At 38.6% G+C, this 27,187-nt stretch overlaps 2 protein-coding genes across 2 annotated transcripts in view; one reads left to right on the top strand and one right to left on the bottom strand.

The window, feature by feature from the left end:
- The first annotated feature begins 732 nt into the window (after positions 1 to 732).
- Positions 733 to 13,882, top strand: LOC145988188 (23 kDa integral membrane protein-like). Its single transcript, XM_083123021.1, has 5 exons — positions 733 to 845; positions 1,991 to 2,176; positions 4,731 to 4,901; positions 12,285 to 12,581; positions 13,497 to 13,882. Exons 1-5 carry the CDS (start codon positions 789 to 791, stop codon positions 13,635 to 13,637), a joined length of 852 nt encoding a protein of 283 aa, XP_082979147.1. The 5' UTR covers positions 733 to 788; the 3' UTR covers positions 13,638 to 13,882.
- A 2,003-nt stretch (positions 13,883 to 15,885) lies between these two features.
- Positions 15,886 to 27,187, bottom strand: part of LOC145988187 (uncharacterized) — a 28,127-nt gene continuing 16,825 nt past the window's right edge. Inside the window, exons 6-9 of the mRNA XM_083123019.1 lie at positions 26,207 to 26,455; positions 24,539 to 24,757; positions 19,376 to 19,535; positions 15,886 to 16,078 (exon numbers count right to left, since the gene is read on the bottom strand). Of these exons, the coding sequence (XP_082979145.1) occupies positions 15,910 to 16,078; positions 19,376 to 19,535; positions 24,539 to 24,757; positions 26,207 to 26,455 (797 nt within the window). The 3' untranslated portion in view covers positions 15,886 to 15,909. The remainder of the gene's footprint in view (positions 16,079 to 19,375; positions 19,536 to 24,538; positions 24,758 to 26,206; positions 26,456 to 27,187) is intronic.

Raw genomic sequence — 27,187 nt, 5'->3', positions numbered from 1 at the left:
TGTTTATTAAAGGAAGAAAGGCGAATCCAGTTTGTATCTAAATAATAGACTCGAGTCTGAACTTGTATACAACGCCAAAGTATTTTCAATTCAATTTGAATTTTATGATTTCTAAAGTAGTAGTACTGGTAGTTGTAACTAATAATAATTACTATTATTATCATAACAATAGCAATGATAATAAACGTTTCTATGACTCTCCCCCCCCCCCCCGTCAGAAAGATTAATTCCTTTTCTTTTCCACAAAGTGGTTCTCAATAATTGAAACAGAAGTACGAATAGTACAAGCAGAGATCAACCTCTCTGGTCCAGGATAAGTTACAATTCCATTCCCTTAAAGCACTAAGAATATAGGGAAAGAGAATGAAAATTTGAGATGGACAAATTGCCTACTGATTGTACAGTGGGATCCATGAGTATTACCGTGCAAATTGTCCATCACCGTGTTCATGCACTTTATTTGATCAAATAAGAGCTTCAAGAATTAAAAGAAGACTCAAAACAAGCTGTTGACAACTTCTCCACCAACATACATAAAAATCCATCGCTTAAAAACACATAGGATTGTAAGAGAAAAATTAATGAAAATAGTGATGGACAATTTGCACGGTAATACTCATGGATCCCACTGTACATACTGTTATATTTGTCCCTTTCATTCGAACCATTCCGTCCAGATGGCACTGCTGTATCTTTACACACTAAAGCACAGAAGTAGCCACATCTGTACGTTATTGATCTGTGTCTGTGATTTCTTTAATGCTCTTCTCTCATATAGATTATAAAAAATGGGAAAAAAACCATTAGACACAATATCTTTTCAAGCATGCAACGCAATGTTGATGGTAAGTTAATAAAACTAATCTCGAAAATAGTGCTAGTATGTAAGTAAAATTGAAACCCCAAGCATGCTGCGTAACTTTCATCTCTTAAAAAGTTACGTACCCTTCATTACAAACTTGTCAATGTTATTTATTTTGTGTTCATTCAAAATCAGATAATATCAGTTCATTTCGTATATGTTGCGTATACTTTATTAGCTGCACAACTTTGTACATAAAGAAAAAGTGATGCTTCAGTATCAAGTTAACTAATTCAATTTTCCATAAGCCTTACATTTGATACGCTATAAATATAATATACTATAAGCATAAAGTATTACGTTACTCTATGCTATAAGTCTGAAAAAATTAGAAATCTTGCAAAAGTGAACGAATTTACCTTTTCTAAAAAAAAGTCATGAAATTGTCAGGGAAACTTACTGTCTTTGGAAAAATCAACACTTTTGTAAAAGTAAGTTTTTGAACACAGAGAAAGGAAGAAACAAAAAAAAATTGTTGTGGACAAACTATAATTACTTCAATTGGATACACCTTAGAGAGACGAAATGTGATGAAGATGAGAGAAAAACATTGCAGAAATGCTGCGATTTTGCTGAAAAATTAATAAAAAATGCTCGAGATGGGATAAAAATGAGTGCAATATTCAATTTCATCATATCATCACTCATCCTCATCTTCGCGATTAGCTATAAGTGGAAGAAAAGCGAAGTAAAATAAACCAAATCAATCAATATAAGACAGTTGATTCCAAGGTCACTAAAATTATATCTCGCAACAAATAATAAATAAATTTATATGTTGATTCACCATTTGAACATTGTCCAAATACTTTTTGTTCTCGAGTATACACGGGACAAGACATAGAATTCACACAAAAAATGCGTTGTAGAAGTTGTAGTTGTAATTGATGACGCATTTTCTTTATGTGATTGAGGTTCTCTTAACCCAATGCTGTAGTGGTAAAATCGTCTTGTAATCAAAGGGTCCCGGTTTCAATACCCGATCAAGGCACAGACTGGTTCAGGTCCCACTTTGGACTGTAGGTCCAGGGCCCTATTAGCCTATCTGTACATAAAGTGGACTTGAAACAAGAGCCAAATAAACTGAAACTTGTGAATAGCCTATGTAACATGCGTATTTATTTTCAGATTGCTGGCGTAGGTTATCTTGCCATCGGTGCATATACTATTGGTGTATATGGAATGAACCTGCTGAACGTGTCTTTCGACACCAATCCATACATAGTATTCATGGTGTTTGGGATTATTCTAATGTTTAACTCAGTGCTCGCATTCCTTGCAGTGTTCAAGCTGAATCATATTCTTTTACAGGTCGTAAGTAAATACTAATGAATAGATTGTTCAAGTGTTACACTGATAATTAAAGGCATAGTAGAATTTTGTGTATTTATTTACAGGGTGTGCGGGCTAGAGATATTAAAAATAACTACTTATAATGCGAAAACTACTCCTTATATTGTCTCGTAGTGAAGCTCAGTCGATAGACCATCGATCCCAGATTTCATCAGGATGGTGCCTCACCAGACTTTCATAGAGATGTTACCGCTTTTCTGAATGAAACTTTTCCTGAACGTTGGATCGGAAGAGTTGGCCCAACTTCCTGGCCACCGATATCCCCAGATTTGACACCATTATACTTTCTTATGTGTGCTTCATTAAAGATGTGCACAAGAGGAAAGTTCGCGATTTGAGTGATTTGAGACATCGTATCGTTGTGCCAATAACGCCTCAAATGCTGGTCAACATTTAGCACGATCTTGAGTGTCGTTTGGATATCTGTCGAGCTTCAAATGGTGTCCACATTGAGATGTACCAGCGTACATAAATACTTTCTGCGTTACTTCGTTTGTACAAAACCGGAACAAGAAAGTTAATAACTTTACAGATGATAAAATAAATGTTTGTATTTTTGTATACCTCTAGCCCGAACATCCTGTATTGTGTAAATTAGTCATTCTTATGAAAATATTAGATTATTAGATTGCAATAATCGAATACGGCGTTGAAATTAATACAGTGTGATACACACACATGCACACACTATGGTCGATTGAATATCTGTAGAGCAGTGGCGGCGATTAGGAGGGCGAGGGGGCAGTTGCCCCTATACTTTTTGTCCCCGCACTATGGATCTTAATGCTGAGCCTCGTCTATCAAGATGAAGTAAAATGTTCTTGCAGCCCCAGTTTTGGCACCCAATCGCCGCTACTGCTGTCGAGTGTACTAAAATATGCTCTGGACTCTCTATATCATCCGCATTTGTAAACTCGTAACTTCACCTTTCAGTTTTATTTGAAGTATAGAAAAATTACCTATTGAATGCTGTTAACTGAGTTCCACAATAACTGTCTATAGCTTACAGTATCCATTTTCTCATTTTAAATGTCGAAAAAAATATATTGGAAATTCTGCAAATATTTGAAATTTCAAAATCGATACGGCATTTGGAATCAATTAACTATATTTTACTCAAGAGTGTGTCATATATTTTGCGGGTCACGCTCAAATCACACATTTCTGTGCTTCAGCTTCATCAAAGTCAGTTGCCATTGACCAACACACTTTTCTGAAAGCCTTCTTTCGGTAGTGATCCTCAGGTGTTAATGCTCGAAGCAGCATAGGCAATATGGCTTCATTCTTAGTCGCTTTGGTTTGTTGTCCCCTTTGATTTTGTAGGACTCTTTTGGAAAGCCCATCTAACGTGGTCCACTTGTGCTTCTGGTTTTTCCAGAAACTGTGCATATCACAGGCGAATGGAATTTGTCGTTGAGCAACTGCAACTGACTGTGCTCAAGCACAAAAAAAGAAACGTCTTATCAGAGGCGTGTTCTTGCAAAACCTGCCTCCTAGCGGTCAAATGCGTAACTACAGGACACTAGCCTTAGCAACGTGAGAGATATACCGGGTGATCCGTTTGGGATGTCATAAAAGTAAAGTGTTATATACCAGAAACCATTCAAATTTATTGCCTGTTAATGGTACATACATGTGTAGGAGAGTCACAGTTTTTGTATCCCAGCACATTAGCATTCAACAGGTCCGCCATTGCGGACACGGCACAGTTTATACCGCGCAGACATGTTGCGCCACGTGGCGTGCAGCATTTCTGGAGTGATCTGTTGAAAGCTGCTCTAATCTGCAATCGCAGGTCGGCTTCAGTCTGTGGTTTCTGTGCATACACCAATGACTTGACGTACCCCACACAAAAAATCTGGAGGCGTTAAGTCCGGGCTATTCGCAGGCCATGGAATGGGTCCACCACGGCCACACCAGCGATCGTTGAATATCCCATTAAGATGATCTCGCACTATGAGAGCCCAATGTGGCGGACCACCGTCCTGTTCAAAGATAATGGTGTCCAGTATCCCAATTTTGCATACAATAGGACGCACTGAGCACGCTGTTGTGGTGTGACCACCATCTTGTCTCTCATGCACGCACGGTAGCGCCGCCACGCGGTTGAAGTCTGCAAACCTCCGCTCACTCGAAACTTACGACCTTACTGCTTAGAGTATGGCAAACTGTTCAGAGATATACACAAAGGTTAATGTAAATAACACTTTACTTTTATGACATCCCAAATGGATCACCCGGTATTGCTAACAGCTCCAAATCTAACAAGCCTAACCTATCCACGTAGGCATGTAATAAGCATGTAAATAGGTTAGGCAGGTTAAATTTGTCATGTCCCTAGCCGCTCGTCAAGGGGACATGTAATTCGGACCTTTTAGACGGCACACGAAAGCAACGGGAGAGAATGGGACGGAGTGCTTGCCAATTCGGACACAGCTATAGCCTTGTCTTCGTCTCGGAACCATCCCAACTTCCGGTTCCGTTCGGTTTCAACTTGGTGATTGAACTCTTGCAGGTGATTGGCTTGCTCGTCCTGTTGCTGGTTCTTCAAATAGCAGTTGCCGGAGCGGCTGTGTTCTACTATGTGAACATGGACACGCGGGTGGATCAGATCGCTTCAAAGATGAAGAACGAACTGGACAAGGACCCGGATGCCATAGTAGCCATCGACAAGATCCAAAAAGAGGTACGCAACTTCATAAGTCATAGTCCAAACCAGGGGTAGTTACGGATATTGTTGCAGTGTTGCACAACGACCGGATATTTTACCATGAAATGTCATGCTTTTTGTTAGTATTTTGTTCATTGCTTTCCTATTAAATATATTGAACGTAACAAATAATTTTACCCTTGATTGCTTCAAGAAAGCTAATTCCATTATGATCTGTTGAAAAGAAGGAAGCAACCTGCGAGATTTCACAGTATATGAGTAGATGTGCAGGTCGACGTTGCAGTGCCGAAGCAACACCCTGATCTCTACAGCGAGGAGAATTAGAGCGAGGTTCAACGGCTTTGTTCCTATGCTCGTGCCTAAGCCGACTCCTCGTTGCAGAGACTCTGCAACTACCAAGGTCACCCACCAGGTGCAGGCAGGATAGACGACTTCCCGACGGACCGGCAGGAAACGCTGGGATGTTAATTCTTTTTTACGCCGTTAGAGAGCAGCAGCGTGCGAACAGTAGGCAAGGTCTTACTGTCCCGTGTCGTACAGCAACAGACAAAATGTCCACGTAAGGCAAAGAAAAATATTTTCTTTTGGGGAAAATTTTAACCTAATTTACTAACCTAATCACCAATCCAAATTCAGTTTAAAATATAACTTATCGTATACAAGTGGAGTCCTAGTTATCTTCCATGATGTGGCGGATCCTGCGAAAGGGCTGGTACCGGTGAAGAAATTACAACCAATTCTTTCCGATATCGATACATCGACATCGGCTCAGCCCGAATATAAATACATATAAAATTATGAATATGTTTAGTTACATTATAAATATATAAAAACTGAAATTATATATAAATAAATTCTATATATATATTCGCCGCAACCACCAACATTCCGAACCACGAGCCGCCACTGGTCCAAAGGCGGATAGTGATTTAAGCTAATCGCGGAAGTGAGAATTCGTCACTGTGATTCACAAATCACCACTCTGAATCAATCTAACTTAAGTGTTATGCATTTTCTGTCAGATAAGGAATTTAATATATCAACTTATTATACTGTATGATTGATAGTTCGTATCTTATATAAAGTAGTTTAATTTTTGAGTTATGGTACTAGATACTGGTCCTGTCCTGTCCTGTTTATTTTAAAAAGCATTCCAAGATACCATACCTAGTTGGGCTACTTTTGATGAAACTGTATATGCATTGGATGATTCCAAAAAAGTCAAATGTAAGACTGCTTTAATTAATCTTCGTGGTCTAGTGTCACGAGCCGGCAATAAATGCTAAATCAGCAAACGCCAGCCAAGTCTCCGGCGACGAGAGGTCGCCGGGGGAGTCAGAAGTTAGTGGCCGAGAGAGTCGGAAGCGAGTAGTCTAAAGCCCGCATCACACGGAACTGGATTCCAGTAGGTATGCCCTAGTTGGCGCTGGACTGGCTTCCAATTTGTTAGTTTTCGCCTCACTACTTATCAGCGTACTTGTCGATATACTTTTGTTCCCATACGAGGGAAGTTGTAATGGCGGCCGCGTGAGAAGTAAACAATGTATCACTTCACATGTTTAAAAGCCGACAACTATTCAACTGAGAGGAATAACGTTTAGTATAAAACTTTATTAGGTACCAAAGAATGACGCTGCTTAAATACATACTTTTAAATACATACGTTTACTGTACACATATGGAAGAATATTTTAGTTGTTTCAAATGTAAACACCGTGCACTCAGCATAGATGGTGTAACTCAACGCGCCTTTCATGCTGTATACGTTATACATTGCTGGAGTGACACTCGGAAACCACAGACAAAAACGCTCCTCTGCACACTCACAGATTATCTTCAGATGGCGAAACTTTGCTCTGATTGGCTGTTCCACAGAATCCGGTCGAGGAAAGCAAGTAGCAATTAGAACATGTCCTATTCCTCCAAACCAGTCAAGCAGTCAGCCAGGCGGCCGTGATTGCTACCTAGAAAGTTAGTTCAGCGCCAACTAGGACATTCCTACTAGAAATCCAGTTCCGTGTGATAGGTGCTTAAGTGGTGCGACTCGTGGAGTGTGTCCTTGCAAAGGTTGGGCAGTGCACAAAGTACACACCGTCAACGGACCCAGCCGACGCGCCGACGCGACCCAGCCGACGGACCAGATCAGGTACAGTGATGACACTAAAGCTCTTTTCAGTTGTTACGGCGTGCGCTCTAGAAGCTGGCAGGGGAAGTGGAGAGCGGGGGAACGACCTATCCAGCGCTACGAGACAGGCCGGTTAGAGAGAGAGACTGCAGCGTTGCCAGAGTAGCGGGAAAAGGGAGTTGAAATCGAAAGAACCCTGAAATACAGACGTCCCATTGTTCGCGTATGGCCTGAGAATGCATATTATCCCCATCTTGTGGTCAGTAGAATACCCATAAGTGTATGATATCAAGTGGATACGTTGTAGGAATTCTTTCGAACTGTACCGAATGGTATGGTATGTCCATTACAATCACTGCGTCTTTGATGTTCTTTTCGTCAAGCGTATCTAAAAACTGCAAAACTAATTAAAACTAATTTACATTCCTGTAGAAAACCAGTGTGACTGGAACCTACGCGACAAACAATAATGCGCCCACCTTTACCCACGGGCACTTTTAACCCCCATGTACCCTCTTTATTTTGCCAATTTTTCGTTGGACCGTAATTCTGATGTATGTACGTTTCATCTAAATGAAATACCTATATAGGGCAAAGGTTCCTTATTTTTTTTAGAAGATCCATTTTTCGCAAAAACGTTACTCTGGCTATAACAATATCGGCTCTCTCCATCAGAAATCGCCTACCGTCATTGCTCTTTTTGTACTTGAACCACATAGCCTATACTTCAGTATCCTCCACAACGACGAAACTCCCCACTGAAAGCTTATTTGTGTATGCAAATCGACGAAAACTTGTTCAGTGTTGGATATTCACCCTTTACATAATACCCGAGGATAATTCTTCTTATTATATCTTTATCGCAACCGTCGATTTCCTTTGTGATACTGTTCCTTTTGATTCGTTTGCGCGGTGATTCAAATGACGTGGAACCCGACGCCTCACGACTGTCTTTACCTTCCCTAACAATACGCTGTACAGTTCGCGTACTCACTCCACAAGTTTCCAACACTCTCTGTTGCACTTTGTGCACACTTACTAAGGGACCACTGTTTTCTGCTTCCTTTTGAAAATATCCAAGAACCCTACTAATTATTTTCCTGCCTTGGCTACAAACTACCTCTTTCCTGTTCGCCATCGTACGATACTTACTGCGTTAATAAGCACAAAGCTCCCTATGGAACAACGAGACTACAAATAAACGTCACATCACATGCCACGTACACCTTTATCGAAGAAACAATGCAGTTAGGCAAAACACGACGCGACAACAATTACTCCCACGTATGTTATTCCTACATTCCGCTCATAACAAAGAGGAATCAACACTGGGGCAAAACACCATCAGCAACGCGGTAAATTGGCAACACAGCAACGTGCAGATCGAAGTTAGCGCTGCAGCTTCCTGCCGCAACTGCGTAACTCTCGGCTCCACCGCTAGGTGGTCTGTTCTCTGGTTGGTCAGCGGCATGTTCCCCGCTCCCCACTTCCCCTGCCAGCTTCTAGAGCGCACGACGTAAGAACTGAAAAGAGCTATAGTCATTTAAGTATCAGTGTTTAGTTGTTCAAACCCGGCTCAGGCGTGTTCAACACCTTACCTGTTCGGCCTGTGCAAAAAAAAAAAAAATAGGTGAAGGACAAAGGAGCATTAATTATTCCCCCTTCTCACGTTTAAACCCCTCTCGTAACCAAGTAGTGCGTAACATGGAGATGCGGGGCAGCCATTTAAATTGACCTGGTCATTGGAAGGGCATTTTGTAAAATGGGCCAAAGTTAAGATTATCTGAATGGAATCTACACCAGCTTTTGGCACATTTCATCCCCCCCCCCCCACTGAAGCTTTATAGAAACATTATACCGACAAAGGCTATGACCCAAAAAAGATATAGAAAAATTAGCAACAGACATGGGACCTGTGTTGCTACAGGCAACGTCTATGTAACTGTTTGCAAGAGATATCTTCGCATCTCTATAATTCCTCAATATGACAATAATTGTCAACATATAGCTATTTCACTGATTACTGTGATCATATTTTCTCCATGAAAAATGTTGTGAACAGGGCAAAATCATATTTATGCATTATGCTTTTCGTTGTTAGAGTAATCTTAAACCAATATAAGTAATATATTCAGCCTGTTTACATGGAAAGAACTTACAGAACCAATCAATGCCGGAAGTATCCGATAAAAAAGTTGGTTGTATCACACACACAAACAAGGGTGGCAAAAAATATGAAAACTGTAAATGTACAAAAGTACAAAATACCTGCCGCGGTTAGTTTGAAGAAATTTTCTTCTGGGCAGGGAAGGAGCAAATACTTTACCCAGTATGTGTTTCATGTAAAAGCACTATACTTGCATACAAACAACCACTTCCATCAATTCTTACATGTGCAATATCCACACAAGGATTTTAATTTTCTACCTCAAATGGAACTTATATTAATTCAGTAAAAGTTTTAGAAAGATACTCTTCTTATTGTCTTTAGATTTCATACCCAGGGACCTGTTTTTCACACATCAAGCATCAATGTATTTCAACTGCTTAAAATAAGAATTAAGCAGTTTCAAAAGCATTTTTAAAAGGTATTTAAAATGTTGCAAATTCATCACAAAATAAATTTAATAACATCATCTTTTGACAGAAGCGATTCAAATATGACTCATGCAATCATATATCTTACAACTGGTTTGCTTATCTGTTTCTCGCTATCACATGTTTTGCATTCAAAATTAATAGTCTTCAGTTTTTTTCTGACAAAGTTTAAAATACAGTTTATATGCCTGAGTATTTACTTTTTCAACATTTGAATAGTTTACACGTTGTCTTGTAACCCACTCAATCACATACAGTCATTCTCTACACACAGTACAATCAACATTACACTATGTCATATGTTGAAAATTTTAATCTCCTTTTATTCTAATAATATATTCATAAAATCACAAAAATACAAATTTAACCTATAAATATACAAAATCAACTACTCAAGCACTACTACTCTCTTACACAATGTACCAAATTGTACAATTTATTCTATTTTTTGCATTAAAAATTAAAAAATATATATTGAGCAGACTATCAACTACGGTGCATCCTAAATGTTGAGATTATGCTACTTTGTATTAATCACATAAAATATAAGCGTTATTATGAGCATTGTTTGAGATACCTTAGCAAGCCAAATATCATCTTTGGCAATTGATATATGGATCATACAGTGAAACCTAGATTTTACGTTTTTCAGGGGACCAAGTTGAAAAACTTACAATGCATAAAAATCTCAACTTGGAGAAAATTTAGTCAGATTGTGCTATGTTGGGACCATAAAATTAAATCTGTGTTGTGGGACAATGTAGCATCTGGTAACTTAAAATCAGGGTCACACTGTACATAATAGGGGTAAGCCGATACCGATACCATCCGATACTTCTCTGGCATTTTAGTATTTCACGGGTTCCTCAAAAATGCCATGCGGTACTCTTGCGGGGTCTTATCATTCTGAAAATTATGCAATATTCGAAGTTTCTTCTTATTTCGCATCAGTTTTGTGTGAAAGAAAACTTAAATGTTGTTATAACATGTAATTTAATATGCTGATGTAATTCTTGAATGTTTTCAAAGCAAAACGTAACACTAGACTTAGGTGGGAAGGCCATGTGGCACGAATTGGAGAGGGAGGAAGAACTTACAGGATTCGTGTTGGAAAATCTGATGGTAACAGACCTGTAGGAAGGCGAAAACGAAGATGGAGAGATAACGTTGAAATGGTCCTAAAGGAAATCGATAAGGATGGAAAAGATAAGGATTGATCTTGCCCATGATAGGAACAGATGGAAGACTTATGTTGCTGCAGCCATATACCTTCGGGTTTGAGGAGGCTAGAGAGTTAGTTAGTTGGAGACTAATTTAGATGTAAATATGATTTCTTCCAGCAGACTTAAAAGTGCTCATAATTTATTCGTTTCCATTGTATGAGCAATTTATTATCCAGACACAATTGGAATATGGCATATTGCTGGTATGGAAATATGAAATAATTTCTACCCAACAATGCCATAGTTTATAGTAACAGTAGAGTAGGTGTATTGTTGCATTAATTCTGTGCAGATAAGCATGCCCGTGACAAAATTGTATTTCGTAGGGCTCATCCCTTATCAGTAGCCCCGCTGCAGCAACTTAACAATTATAAAAAGCGACAGGTATAAAAACCTAGGGAACACATTTGTAGGATTTTGGGGGGTACCACCGAGCCCCCTTTGGCTACGTGCCTGCCGATGAGTCATTGTCAGACAAAAGATACATTCTGGCGTCCCGTTTTATGTTTTAAAAAATCGGGTCGGAGACAAAAAAAAATTGACTTACCCGGCTAATACAAAACGTTTGCTCAATTTACAGTATTATGTTTTTGTAAATTGAACCAGTTTCCAAATTCAAATACTTAAGAGTAATATTAACAAATGAAAATTATATTAAAGAGGAAATAAAAAGTAGGCTTAATTCAGGAAATGCATGTTACTTCTCTCTTCATAAATTCTTGTCTTCTCGTTTAATATCTAAGAAACTAAAAGTTAAAATATACAAAACAGTAATTTTGCCTGTAGTATTATATGGGTGTGAAACTTCGTCCCTTACATTGAAAGAGGAACATAAATTGAGAGTATTTGAAAATAAGATCCTTATGAAAATATTTGGACCTAAAAGGGATGAGGAGTCAGGTGAGTGGAGAAGGTTACATAATTTAGAACTACATAATTTGTATTCATGTCCAGATATTATTAGAATGATTAAATCAAGAAGACTTAGGTGGGCAGGCCATGTGGCACGAATGGGAGAGGAAAGAGGTGTTTACAGGATTCTTGTTGGGAAACCTGATGGTAAGAGACCTGTAGGAAGGCCAAGACGAAGATGGAGGGACAACGTTGAGATGGACCTAAGGGAAATCGGTAGGGATGGAAAAGAGTATATACTTGTAGATCTTGCTCAAGATAGGGACAGATGGAAGGCCTGTGTTGTTGCAGCCATGAACCTTCGGGTTTAAGAAGGCTAGAGAGAGAGAGAGAGAGAGAGAGAGAGAGAGAAGTAAATTGTCATCGCTTTAAAATTTAACTAGTAGCACCACCCCCTCCCACCTAAAATTACCCTAGGATGCAATTTATCGCGCATTTGAAAATCTAGCTCCTTAAAGGTCAATTTTAGCTCCATTTAAGGTGCAACTTAGGTCTCCTTATGCTGATCGGGTTTGGCAACACTGATTTCTCTATTCCCAGCACAAATGTTGCGGCGCCTACGGTCCAAGCGACTACAAGCTGCTCTGGGGCTCTTTCAGCGTGGACACGCCGATTGATTGGTTCTACAACCTGTTCCCCTTCCTCCCCGGGAGGGAAATCATGGACCAGGTGCTGGACATCATCAGGTCGACGTTCGGAGGGGTCGTCCCCAAGTCCTGCAAGAACGGAGAGAATGGGCCGACGTACCAGAAAGGCTGCTCGAAGGTCACGAAGCAGCTGATCGAGAGGTCACTGTACTTGATCATGCCCGTCTCGCTTCTCAACGTCATAACTTTGGTAAGTATGCATTCTGCTAGTCACGTGATCTGGTAACACTATTCTACAGGGTCTCTCAATGATAATGCCCTGATTTCAAAGTATTCAAATTCGTACAGGTCTTCTGAACTGGGAGTCGGATGTAACATTGGAGATTTTTAAACTAAAATCAGGGTTTTGTTTTGGGGTCATCCTGTATTTTAAGGGTGCAGTTTTTTCCCTTTCTGTTGTTATTTTTTTACGTGATTCCGTGCTAAACATTGAACTGTGCTTTTCTGTATGAATCAAATTGCATGAAATTAACACAGACACGGTGTTTGTAGTGCAAAAGAACATAACAAGGGGAAATTTTCAGAGCTTCCTGTTTTAACATTTTCATTCAACATTGCTTTGTTCTACTTTGCCAGTTTCTGCCAGTTTCGGTCAATTGCGAATATGAGAAAGAGTGGTGATATGATGAAATTAATAAATGGACACTCACAAAGAATTGGAGTGGTTTGGTTTATTTTCGCTTTTCTTCCACTTTTGGCTAATCACAAAGATGAGGATGAGTGATGATATGATGGAATTGATGCAGGTACACTCAAAAAGAACACCGGTGTGCAGTCCTGGATTCAAACCCAAGACCCTAGCGTCGTAACGCTCTCTCATTTCCACTCCGAACCTGGAGTCTGTGGAGCAAAACCGCGCGTAACGGTAGAGAAGGGGAGAAAGCGAGTGGGCGGAGCAAAGCAGTGCGCGCTGCTGTAAACGGCTGGTAGCTGCACCCGCGTTTTCCCCTCACTTCCCCTCTCACGCGCTCATCGGTCGACCTCTCTCGAGTTACCAGTTGCGCAGAGGACTTGCTTTCGTTCGCTTGCTCCAGAGATCACTGGAACAAAGCTTAGGACTCTTAGCGGATACTTATTGATATCGTATTTCTGTCTTCCTGCCCAGGGACTACAAATTGTGATGGGGTTTAAAATTCTGAAGTTGGCTGAGGAAGCTTTATGGGCCGAAGACATTGAGAACAAAATGGCGTTGAAGAAGAGAGCACCCAAGACAGAAGAGGAGGAGGAGGAGGTGGAGGAAGGCTAATGATTTATTGTTTTCTTATAGACTATAAGAAGGAAAGTAAGCACAAAGAACTTTGCCGCCAAAATTCTCAATGGGAACGAATTGATGAAATTGTTGGTGTATTTTTGTGATCTTAATGGGTGTGTTATTGGGAACACATGTGGGAAAATGTATGAGAACTGTTAATTCAAAAAAACCATAAATATATAATGAGTTCCCTTCTGTACGAATAAATTGAATGGGTATAATAAAATCGTAAATTGAAAACAGCAGTCATTTATATTGTTATTGTTTGCATGGGAAGTAAATAACTTTAGCCCAAGGACGACCCCAAAAGACTTATCATTGTTATTATTGAGACCCTTGGTTCGGACACCCCCAAAATATATTTCTAGATACGTGCCTGCTTTAGACCTATATTAAGGCCGAATCACACGCAACTGCATTTCCAGTTAGTTGGCGCTGAACTGGCTGCCTGGCTGACTGCTTGACTGGTTTGGAGGAATAGGACATGTTCTAATTGCTACTGGCTTTCCTCGACTGGATTCTGTGAAACGGCCAATCAGAGCAAAGTTTGGCCATATGAAGATAATCTGTGAGTTTGCAATGGGGAGTTTTTTGTCTGTGGTATCAGAGTGTTGGCTGTTTTTGTTAGTTTCTCAATAAAAATAATTACGTAAGGAGATGACGTGCAGCGCATTCGTGTTCAGTTCATTAATATTTAGGTATTTATGCAAAGCGATGAGATAAATATGATTAGTCGAAAATGAAAATCCTTATAATTACAAGTGTATTAAATTAAATGTTTGATTTTTTAAAAAAAATTGTGAATGAATCCTACGAATCTCATGTATGAATATGCATACCCGAGTTCATTAAAAAGCTTGTTCGGTTTGCATTGATATAATAATTATTATATATTTTTTTGGATCCAATCTCTAGTCCATACTTTTCTTTCTTATTTTTTAATAAAAGCACAAAGCAGTAATTCTCCTAAAAACATTCTTCAAACTGCTCGTCCATTTTACAGGTTGTCTGCTCTGCGCAATGTCTTATGGTAACAAGTATCGTGTGAAGCGAAAACTAGGAAATGGGTAGCCAGTCCAGTGCCAACTAGGATATTCCTTCTGGAAACCAAGTTCCGTGTGATACAAGCTTTATTTTTATTAATTTTAGAAAACAAGGGATCCTTGGACATCTTTAACTTACCGCGGGCATTCGTTAAGGTTTTGCTTCCTTGGTGATGACGACATTTCATTACAATGTCATCGTACACCACTAGATCACTTGAATTTGAGTGTTAAGGTCAAAGTAACTACACAGAGAAAGTACAATTCTTTCCTTTAATTGTGCCATGTACTTCATGTAAGAATCGGGGCGTGGCATCAATCAATGCGAATTTAGAACAACTACTGCTATTATTTTAAAATATTATCGTTGTTATTATTATTCACTTTCCCCACTTTGCTTTTTGAACTTTTGTGTACATCAATTCCCCATTGTAGCAGGGCAAATTCACTGATTTCCATTATTTACATGATATTTTTTCATATATTTAAATAATTCTGTCACTGATCACTATACTTATAGATTATCACACAAAACTTATTGTCTATCTTAATATCCAATCTATGAGATGGATAAATGTAACAGAAAAAAATAGAATAAAGCCCTTCTGGCTAGCGAAGAAATTAAGGTGATATTTGTTTGGCTGGAGTTGATTGTTTGATTTAGTTTATTTCCATTAATAACCAAATAGATTGCAATTTCCACATACACTGTACATAATGTTTTACTGAACGTTTTCTTTTTTGATTGTCAATTGTTCATAGGCATTCACGTTCATAAATTGACATTGGAAATACATAAGTTACCACTCAACATTACAACGTTTGTGTTCGTCACATAATATCCAGTGGGATCCGCTCGGCAAATTGTCCATGACTATTTTCATTAATTTTTTTCTTACATCCTATATGTTTCTAAGCGATGGATTTTTGTGTATACTGGTGCAGAAGTTGCCAACAGCATGTTTTGAGTTTTCTTATAATTCTTGAAGCTCCTATTGGGTCAAATAAAATGCACGAACATGGTGATGGACAATTTGCACGGTAATACTCACGGATCACACTGTACAACTAGGTTTATTTTAAAATGTCAACCGAATTTCTTAAAAATTAGTCTCTTCCCCAATACCACTCTGTTCGTGAAGGTATGGATCTGTCCAAAACAAGCTTAAATAAAATGTTTTATTTCTTAACTACTCTTTATTTACGAAAAATGTTTTCTTTTTTTACACTGTCTGGAGAGCGCATTTCAAAATGCAAGCAGCAGTAGGGAATGTCCTGCCTGAGACTCCCCTATCCAGAAAAACATACCAAGGCTGTGTGAGGTCTTCCACGCAGGCCGATTGTGGAACCCTGGATATGTTGGAAGGACTTCCATAGTAGACTCCTCTTGAACTGCAAAAAAAAGGTATCAAATATCTGTAATATGAGTCGGTTCATATGTTCATTATTCTTGCGTTTCCACTTCTGAGCCAGACCAATGTAAAAAACAAATAAGAAACAAAATTGCGTCCTTGGTAATAGTAAAGGGGTATTTATATTTACATATGACCGTTTTATCGCACATTTGTCTAATCGCGGCGATGAGTGATGATTGGCTATAGATGAAAGAGCCCTCGCAGATATTAGCCATGCCAGGACACGAAACTGAAGTAGTCGAATTGTTATTAATTCCTTTGACTCGTAGAAAAACATTGATTCATTTACTGAGGAGAAAACGTTGTATATTATTGCTACACTTCGCAATATATTCAATTCACTAATATGCAATTTTGCCAAACATTAATCTATCTGGACTTCTGCCTTGATTTTAATATTTAGAAAGATAATGGCAAGATATTAACTATCCCACCAGTAGAGACGATTGGTTTCCAAATCTACGGGGGAGGGGTAAGTCAGTTTACTTTTCTTAGTAGACAAAGCTTAGCATTAAGAGGCAAAGTGGCCAAAAAGTGGGGGGGAGGCAACCTAATCGCCGCAACTATATTGCACCAAGCTAAAATTATAATTTCATTTTGAGGGAATAAATCAGCTGACAAAAGAAAGAAAAAGATGTTTACCACACTTCATTCAGCTTGACTTTACAACATAAAAACATGTGACCTTGAACAATCCAATACCAGGCCACTTTCTTATCACGATGCCTGCTGCTGTATCTACCGTAGTGTTGCAAACTGCACGGTTAAATATCTACGTACAGGGATTTTTTTGTACCGTATAATGCCAATACCAGCGTTGAGGCATTTTTTAAAATTAAAAGCTTTGAAGCACAATAGACGAATAGAACTATGATTTTGACAGAAGAATAACATACTATCCATAGACAGGGTGTCTACCAGTGAGGTATGTCAAGAAATCAACAGGTAGGTCAAAAAAGTCAAGAAATTATGCTTGTTGTCAAGAATTGAAGCATTCCACCGAATAACGCTGTATGACACTTTTGGGAATGTGCTGATTTACCAGTGAAATCATGCTGCGACCCTGCTTCTACAGGCTACAAGCTGGCCAGTCATAAGGTCGGATGTTGCCCGAAGATTGCTACTGTGTTTGCATAAGGTTTTATGTTATTTCGACTGTAGTCTAGTAACATATAACAGGTTTTATCCGTTGTTCTCGCATTCACTGAAATGTGCCGTACAGCGTTATTCGGTGCAATGCTTGAATTTTTTATATTTTTTTACAGTATAGTGAACTTATATTGTTATACGAGGTGTGGCTAGAAAAAAACCGGATTGATGTTGCTGTCGACAAATGGCAAGCGCGTCAAGGTCAAGCGGTGCATGAGTGTATAACGTGATATCCTGCCTATGGACTGTGTGATTGCCCAGGGTGCGCAGCGCTCAGTTCCGCTGTAGCTTGTGGACGAAGTGAACCGTACGTCTGTGCTTCGTCGGAAAAATGTTAATTGTGAAAGTGAAACAGCGTATCAATGTGAAGTTTCTTATGAAACTCGTAAAATCCGCCAGAGAAACTTATGGTTTGTTGAAGGAAGTTTACGGCGATGAATGTTTATCACGCTCTCAATTGTTTTAGTGGTTTCAAAGGTTTAAAGAGGGACGAGAAGTGATCGTGCACGACTCGCATCCTGGACGGCCTTGCACGTCAAAAAACAAAATCAAACATTGCAAATGTCGGGGAATTGATTCGAAAAGATCGTCGCATGAAGCTATTGCTGCATTCACAGAAATTGACAAAGTGTTCGTCAGATTTTACACGAAAGTTTCAACATGAAAAAAGTGTGTTCGAAATTGATGCCACGAAACCTGACTGACAGTGGAACAAAAGGACACTCAAGTGAATATTTTTGGTGACATTTTAACAAACATTGAAACAGACCCTACATTCTTAGAGAGAGAGTGATATCCTGTAACGAATCTTGGTTTTTCACCTACGATCCTCAATACAAACCTCAATCAATGCATTGGAAGAGTCCGAGTTCGCCACAACAAAAGAAAGTAAATCAAAATTCAAAGCCATGATGATTGTTTTTTCGACATCCGTGTGATTTTGTACGTTAATTGGATACCCAAAGGTCAAATTGACAACCAACATTATTACATTACTGTGCTTCCAACCCTTTGTGACGACGACGACCTGATTTGTGGAAAATCAAGTCATGGATTCTTCATCAGGACAATGCACCTGCCCACACGACATTGTCAGTCAATGCTTTTTTTTATGCCAAGCAAGGGTTCCCACTGTTAGAACATCCACCCTATTCCCCGGATCTCGCTCCGTGCGACTTTTTTTATTCCCAAAACTCAAATCAGCACTGAAAGGAACCAGATTTACGACCGTAGAATCTATGAAAACAAAAGCGACGGAGGTCATGAACATGGTTTCAGAAAATGATTTCCAGCACTGCTTCCAGCAATGGAAGATTCGTATGGAGAGGTGTATCGATAGTGCAGGCGAGTACTTTGAAGGAGATAATGTTCGTATTGTAGAAAAAAAAACATTAAAGGATTTTGTAGCAACAGACCGGTTTTTTCTAGCCACACCTCGTATACTTTGTTTCTTAAGAATCATATTCTTGTGTCAGTGAAGTTTTGTTAAAATATTAAATAAAGTAATGTGGCCATTCCCCATCCAGGATGAAGTCTGAAGCATTAATTTTTACATGCATTAATAATTAAAGCAAGTCTAAATCTCTTGTCAAAGTACAGATTCAGTTTTCATCTTAACCGACCTTGTGATGGGTTTTCTTTTTGTTGAATAAAAAAATATATTTTCTAAATTTTGTAACTATTGATTGATTGACTGATTTGGTGTTTAAGTCCACTTTATGCACAGTAAGGCTAATCGGGACTGGACCTACAGTTTAAAGTTGGATCCGAACCACTATGTGCGTCCACCGGGAATCGAACCCGGGACCCCTTGATTACAAGGCCACGACGATCGGGCGATTAAGTAAATGTTACGTAAAGGTTAAGAAAAAGTAATGAAAAAGTCAAGAATTTTGGATTTGTTTTTTTGGTAGATACCCTGATAAAGATTATCGATCGGAAAATAACTTTTGCAAACATTGAAAGGAAAGGACTAATCTGTTTGCAAAGAAAGACCACCTTTCGCCTTCAAATAACCACTAATGTTAAGGGAAGAGAGGCCTTTAGGATTTTTGACTTAATTTTTCTGGGGCTGCCACCCCAAGGATAAAACCCACCGCACGCCACTGCTAAATTGTATACTTACTATTCAGATCGGTGCTCTCCAATTATGAGGTTCTTCTGCCAGTCGTCGCATACGTGGTTCTTCCACTTCCAATGGGTAGCTTCACACACATACGCCACTGTGAGGTTGGCTTGGATTGACCTTCCCCAATACCAGTAGGCCACATCGTGGAGCCATCCCGCTGTCAAAATAATAACATAAAGAGGTATTTAATATCTAAAGTTACTGTAATCGTTCACATCAAGATAATCACACGTAATTTATTCACTATATGTCGCAGCGTTTAGTAATATCGCCAGAATGTTTTGTTAAGGGAGGTCATGCAGTTGATAAACATGAATACTGGAAATAATTATTATAAAATAAATGAAAACACACAAATGTTATTCCAAATTTATTGTTATTATATCTATGGAGAGTCTTTTCTACTATATCTAGCATTATATATACGAGGGCAAATCAGTAAGTCTGTTCGAAGATTTTTTTGCAGAGGATTGGATAATCACACCAAGGTGAACTTTTGGGTACTGAAAATGTCATCCGACCCGAGGTCACAATGAGTGATTTTGTAATGTTCCTTTGTCTCTGCCACAGATGGCAGCAGTGTCGAGGAGCATCGTTCCGTGGTGCGGTTCTTCTGGGCTGAAGGCAAGGCACCGACGGAGATTCACGCGAGGATGAAGCTGGTGTATGGGGACGACGTCCTGCGTCGTAAGCCATTGGGATTTGGTGTCAGCGGTTCAGTGTCACGGACGAGGAATGGTCAGGACGACCTGTGAACTTGTCAAAAAAATCGCTCGGTACGGCTGGGAAATCATGGAACATCCGCCATACAGTCCAGATCTGGCGCCCTCTGATTATCACCTCTTTGGCCCTATGAAGAAGGCATTGTCTGGCCAGCACTTCTCGTCTGATCGTGGAGTGCAACGTGTGCGGCAGTGGTTGCAGCAACAGCCGACGACGTTCTATGCCACTGGCATATCCTTATTGGTGTCACGGTGGGAAAAATGCATTGCCGTCGATGGTGGATATGTAGAAAAATAAGTAACGAACTGCTACTCCTGCACACCTATTGTCGTCTTGTTTGATAAATAAATTGCTGTGAAAAAAAATCGTTGAACCGACTTATTGATTTGCCCTCATATATATATAAATATATACCATAAATACTGTCACAAAGTTTTAAGTAAATTGACACAAAATGCTGAGAGATATTTTAATATCCTAATAACATTACTGAAATGGATGCATGACAAATCAAAATCACAAATCAATATTCATAAAGGCCGCCCTTAGTCAAGACCATCTTAGAGACTCAGGCCACAGCGCTCAGTCCTGACGTCATCATCTGGAGGCGATCATCTTAACGCTGTACAAGGAAGACAATATTTTATCGTAAAGAATTTAAGTTCGTTTGTTTCTTTTAGGAAGGACTGGAAGCTCAGAGGAAGTTTGTTTTTAACATTTACTCTCAGAAAATATAGTTAGAAGAGATAGAAGAAAATATTGAATATTTACACCATTTTTTGTTCAAGAAGCCACTATGGCCACCACAAAAAAATCCCTAATATCACACAAATTCATGTTGAAAATCTTTACAAACTTCCTGGTGGAAATTTTTAAAAAAAAACTGCGTGTATTTGTGAAATATTATCCGTAATATTTTTAAGTTTTACATAAAACTCGTTACAGTTTTTGTAAAAAAAAGTAAGAACAAATAGAATAAGTTTAACCCCGCATGTTACGTTCAGAGGAAATTCGTCAAGTTGCTAACCAATTAATAAACTCACAGAAGCATCGCTAGCACTTTCATTATTATTATTTCATTGTCTTTCTGTTCATGAAAAGACGACGACAGATAGCACTTTGTAGTACCAACACTCAATTATTTTTTCAACAATTAAATAAGGCAAACAGCAAAAAAGTTTAGTGTGTAGAGAGTTAAAAATGCCAGGAATTGGCAGTAAAAAGAACATAGGCGAGTATGACATTCATTTTCACCAGCATAGAATTAAACTGGGAAAGCTCTTACAATTTATTAACAATACACATCTACAGTATTTAGTTACTTATCCTGTCCTCAAGCAGACATGTAATACTTTTGTTGAAAGGAAAAAATATTCTCTCCTGGAGGTCACCTGACATCAGAGCCGACCTCGGTGGCTGAGAGGTTAGCATAGCGCGCTACAACGCCAGAGGATCCGGGGTTCGAATCCGACCGGGGCACGGATGTTCTTTGTGAGTGCTACATCAATTTTATCATATCGTCATTCGTCCTCATCGTCGCCATTAACCAAAAATTGTAGAAAAGCGACGCTAAATAACAAAAATCAAACATGACATCAGCAAGTCTGAATACTAGTAGCTGTACATTTTTTTTTAATTTTGAACCAATACTTTTTACAAAACGGTTTAAGGATTCAGGTTACGATTGGTACAGAGAAAAAATATTTGCTTAGACTAACGAAAAAGGTTAGGTTGAGAGTTTGGCGATTTATTTGTTTCAATAACTAAACATCAGTAAAAATGTCTAAATCAATTTGTTTAGGAATACCAAGAAAAACTGTCACATAAAAGTTGGTACAGTCAAAATAATTTATACACATGTAAGTAAAGAATTTGATTAAATATACTAAAGAAAAACCAATTTAAACTTAATGACTATGTTCGCTTATTCACATAGCTCGGTAAAAAGTATGCTTTTTGTGTGAAAACGTTTATTTGATACACAAACAATATATTCTTGTATAATTATACAAGGAAACATTCCATCAAAGTGCTTGTTGTTACACAATGTACTTTGTATCTCAATGCACAACCTAAATTCCAACTTGCCTTCCATTATCTCCGATTAACCTAAAGAAGCACTAAAGTGAGCTAAAAATAAGAATATAAATGTTCATATTTTTCAATCTTGCTCACTTCTATAGTTTTCTTTCCTTAAGCATGCTTTGAAACTGAACATTTGTATAAATTATATAGACGTTTCCATGAAGAACATGTTGTCGAAGCAGTAGACTGCTTTGGCAGATATGACAATATTTTATAACGTTGAACAATTCATTTTGCAACGATAAACAACTATGTAACGTTAACTAAATATGGTAATTCAAGTTAAATTATTTGACATTTCTAAAGAAATAAACTTGGTTACATTTACCAATTCGATACTGGTGATTAAAAATGATTTTCAAGAAACAAGTAAAACTTGACCAAATCTAAAAGTATGTTAAATGCCTATTTCGTGCACATTAAATATTTACATTATGAACTAAACTATTTCTCTCGTTTATTTATAAGTATAAAGTCGGTGTTACTTACCCTGGAGTTGATCGTAGAGACACAATTACGTGGAATTGCCCTAATCCATCTATCTTTTTCAGTAACGTCTTGAGGAAATCTAAATACGTACATTAGTCTTACCGATCTCATCATAATTTCCTCTACAATTCGGAACACAACACTTATAGACCATATTCCTTTAACGCTCCCAATTCACTTATACTTCGTTGCAGTTCTTAAAATTGCATTGCAATTCCACATTCGCTAAAAAAGATCCAACATTACTCCTACCAAATAAATCAAACATGGCGGCTGTCTTGCCTACAGATGATGACGTCGCTCACGTGACTAGAAAAAGCCATTCGGCTTTCTCCAGTTTGAGAAGGTGATGCCTTAGTACGCACACATTCCGTAAGTCTTTGTGGCCACGCATCAATTGAATTACGCAACACATCGACTGGAAAATGAGAACTGCTTTCAGAAGAGGCCGACCGCTTTAGACTTTCAATATTGGGGTGTCTCTTCTTCCAAGCCATCTCCTGAAGCTTGGACCACAATTTGTAGTCCAAAGGGTATAGGTCCGGACTTGCAGGAGGCCAATCTGAAGTGGAAATGAAGTCTGGAACATTTGCTATGAGGGCACGCTCCATTTTTGTGAAAAAGGGGTAAAAACATCAGCCAAAGTGTGCCAGCAGACAGTGCTTGAGAGACTAGTCAAGAATGTCAACAACACTCTCTTGCATGGGCAGAACTGGAGCTTCCAGCAGGATTCAGCCCCAGCATATAAGGCCCGAACAACACAGCAGTGGCTGGAGGCAAATGTACCAGACTTAATTTCCACTTCGAATTGGCCTTCTGCAAGTCCGGACCTATACCATTTGGACTACAAATTGTGGTCTATGCTTCAGGAAATGGCTTGCAAGAAGAGACATCCCAATATTGAAAGTTTAAAGCGGTCTCTTCTGAAGGCAGTTGCTCATTTTCCAGTCGATGTGTTGCGTAATTCAATTGATGCGTGGCCACAAAGACTTACGGAATGTGTGCGTGCTAAGCGTGGCTATTTTGAATAATGATTTGTGATTTTGATTTCTCATGCATCCATTTCAGTAATGTTATTAGGATATTAAAATATCTCTCAGCATTTTGTGTCAATTTACTTAAAACTTTGTGACAGTATTTATGATAAGACTAGGTGTATGTCCTGTTATATTTCGATTCTTATACAGTCTTTTTATCTATTCATGTAGTAATAACAATACAATGTTAATCCATTTACTATCAATAGACCTACAAATTATATTAACGTATTAATGTGAACATTTATGTTATTATTATCATTGTTTTTTTGTTATTATTTCTGGGACGCTTGGTTTGAATCCCCCTCTCAAAATATATTTCTATACGTAAAAAAAAAATAAAAAAAATAACCTTATTCTGACATCGGTAAAAAGTTTCAGATTCTTCGATGGTTAGAATCAGAAGATCAGTGGCGTGTCTAAGTTTTTCGAAAGGGGTGGTATGTGAACTTTTTCTTTACTAGTTAGTTATCATTTTGCCATCTTTTCCTATAGTCTGTCCCAACTATCTCTGGAGAAAAGCCTAGGTGGGGAGCAGTACATACTGCTGCGAAGGCTGGTAACTTCAGTCGCTTTCCCCCTCCACGCAATCCCATTCCCTCTCACGTGTTCATTGGTGGAGCCGTCTCGCGACACTACTTGTGCAGAGACTTCTTTTCGTTAGCCTACTCCAGAGATACCTGTGACATAGTATACCTATGACGTTACTTTTTTTTTAGGAATACTGGTTTTATGATCCCCACCAACCCTCCCTTCGAAACGCCACTGCAAAAGATCATGATCTTCGCCCGCCTGTTGAAATGTAAATAGCTGTAGAAATACTTACGTTTCATCGTCTGGTAGAAATCCAAGGCGGACATCACGTTATAAGGGTCTTTCTCCACGATGAAGTCGAAATCAGCGATGACGTGAGGAACCCCTATCCCGTAAGGATTCCCTCGTTGGACGGGGTCCGAGTGGATGGCATCCATCGATATGGCTTCCGACGATTCGAGAGCCAAGTCATTGTACGAGGATTTGTAGATCTCTCCGGTCGGGTCCAGAGCTGAAAAAACACATTTGAATTTAGCCACCAGGTGGGACTACGGTCTAGTAGTTTGTCGTTTTGAGCATTGCGGTGCTCTTTTAAAAGCATCGACAACTGCTATTGTTCAGAAGTTCACAACGTTTACCCGCATTTTAAATTTTATTAATTCTGTTCGAGAGCGTAAAATAATCAAATACTTGAATTATGAATGATCGTATATCTCGATTATGAATAAAGTATTAGCCCCTACTAGAATTGTTAATAATCAACTACATAGATTCTGAATAATGAAGCATTTTAACTCTGATTTTTTATTCTGAACTATCAAATATTCTAACTCTGAATAATCAAATACTTGAACCCTGAATAATGAAATACCCGAACTCTGAATAATCAATACTTCAACTCTGAATAATCAATACTTCAACTCTGAATAATCAAATACTTGAACACTGAATAATCAAATACTTGAACTCTGAATAATCAAATACTTCATCTCTGAATAATCAAATATTTGAAATCTGAATAATCAAATATCTCGAATCTGAATAATTAAATACTTGGATTCTGAATAATCAAATACTTGAACTCTGAGTAATCAAATATCTGGATTCTGAATAATCAAATACTTGGACTCTGAATAAGCAAATACTTTAACTCTGAATAAGCAAATACTTGAACTCTGAATAATCTAATACTTGAACTCTGAATAATCAAATACTTGAACTCTGAATAATCAAATACTTCATCTCTGAATAATCAAATATTTGAAATCTGAATAATCAAATATCTCGAATCTGAATAATTAAATACTTGGATTCTGAATAATCAAATACTTGAACTCTGAGTAATCAAATATCTGGATTCTGAATAATCAAATACTTGGACTCTGAATAAGCAAATACTTTAACTCTGAATAAGCAAATACTTTAACTCTGAATAATCAAATACTTGAACTCTGAATAATCTAATACTTGAACTCTGAATAATCAAATACTTGAACTCTGAATAATCAAATACTTGAACTCTGAATAATCAAATACTTCATCTCTGAATAATCAAATATTTGAAATCTGAATAATCAAATACTTCATCTCTGAATAATCAAATATTTGAAATCTGAATAATCAAATATCTCGAATCTGAATAATTAAATACTTGGACTCTGAATAACCAAGTACCTACAGTCTGTCCCGGGAATATACGAAGCGAGCGAACGAAACCTGGTCTCTGCGCAACTAGTGATTCGAGAAGGCTCGACCAATGAACTCGTGAGAGGGGGAGCGAGTGCAGCTACCAGCAGCGTACCGCTTCACTCCACCAACTCGCTTCCTCCTCCTGCCCTTCCGTTATGCGCGCCCTTGCTACAAATATTCCCGAGACAAGAGTATAGATTCTGAACAAGCAAATTCCTGGATTCCTCTCTCACACTTCCAGTATAGAATAACCGTAAAGTCGCCAACTTACCTGAAATTCGTTCAACGCAACCGGATTTCATGGCCGATGAAGCGACGCCAGCGATGTGGGCTCCCGTGCCGTGGCCAATGATGTGGATCTTTGAAGGAGTGAGCACGGTGTGTCTGACCAGGGCGTCCAAGCAGTTGGCCGTGTAGTTCCCTACCATAACGGCGAAGAGGGGTGGTATCGAGATCCCAACAAGTTCGGCAAAATTGTACCAATCCACGACAATCAAGTCGTACCCTCCCTCGACATATTCTGAAACAGAGTGTGTAATTTTTAAAGAACGGTCAGCTGGAAAGTATAACCTGGTATGGTCCCAGTCCTCATTGGAACGCCTCTTCAAAGATAGTTCCGAAAGATCAGTTTTCCCCTTGACAACCGTAAGTCAAGTCCACGTGGAACCCAGTAAATCCTTCCCTCAAACCTTTCCCACCGATAGCGTCCGTTTTAGGAATTGACGGTACTTGTCAAGTCCACGTGGAGTAAATAAGATGTTGCTAACTCAGTTCCTTTAGAAATTTCAGAACGTGAGGTTGCGGTTGCGTTATCGAACTGGCGTTCGAATGAGGACTCGAACCATAGCAATGACGTGTTATCAATGTTGCCGTGTTCACCACCGATAAACCAAAGTTTTAAACCAGAATTTCAGTAAACCATAACTTAAACATGATAAAACCATGTCCAATTTTCGGTGAAAATGGAAATTTTATGAAAAATATCGAAATTGACGAAAAATTTCAAGTTTTCATACTTCTCTTTTTGTTTTGCTTGCATGCCTGAAATGGTGTTTTGTTTCTATTATATCTAATTAATCTAATAGGAATATTTCTATATTTAAGCAAACCAGGCACACCTTCCGGTATAATGAATATATAGGTGGGTTTCATGAGACGTTAGAATGCGCGTACAGATGTGATGTACTTTATTGGCAGACCTTGTATGTGATAATCACTCTCAAACATTGAATTCTGCTTGTAACTAGTTTCG

The sequence above is a fragment of the Lepisma saccharinum genome, chromosome 5 (assembly GCF_977018435.1).
Source record: "Lepisma saccharinum chromosome 5, izLepSacc3.1, whole genome shotgun sequence".
Classification (NCBI taxonomy): Eukaryota; Metazoa; Arthropoda; class Insecta; order Zygentoma; family Lepismatidae; genus Lepisma; species Lepisma saccharinum.
Note: the sequence above shows the minus strand (reverse complement) of the source record. Positions and strands in the feature narration are given on the sequence as shown.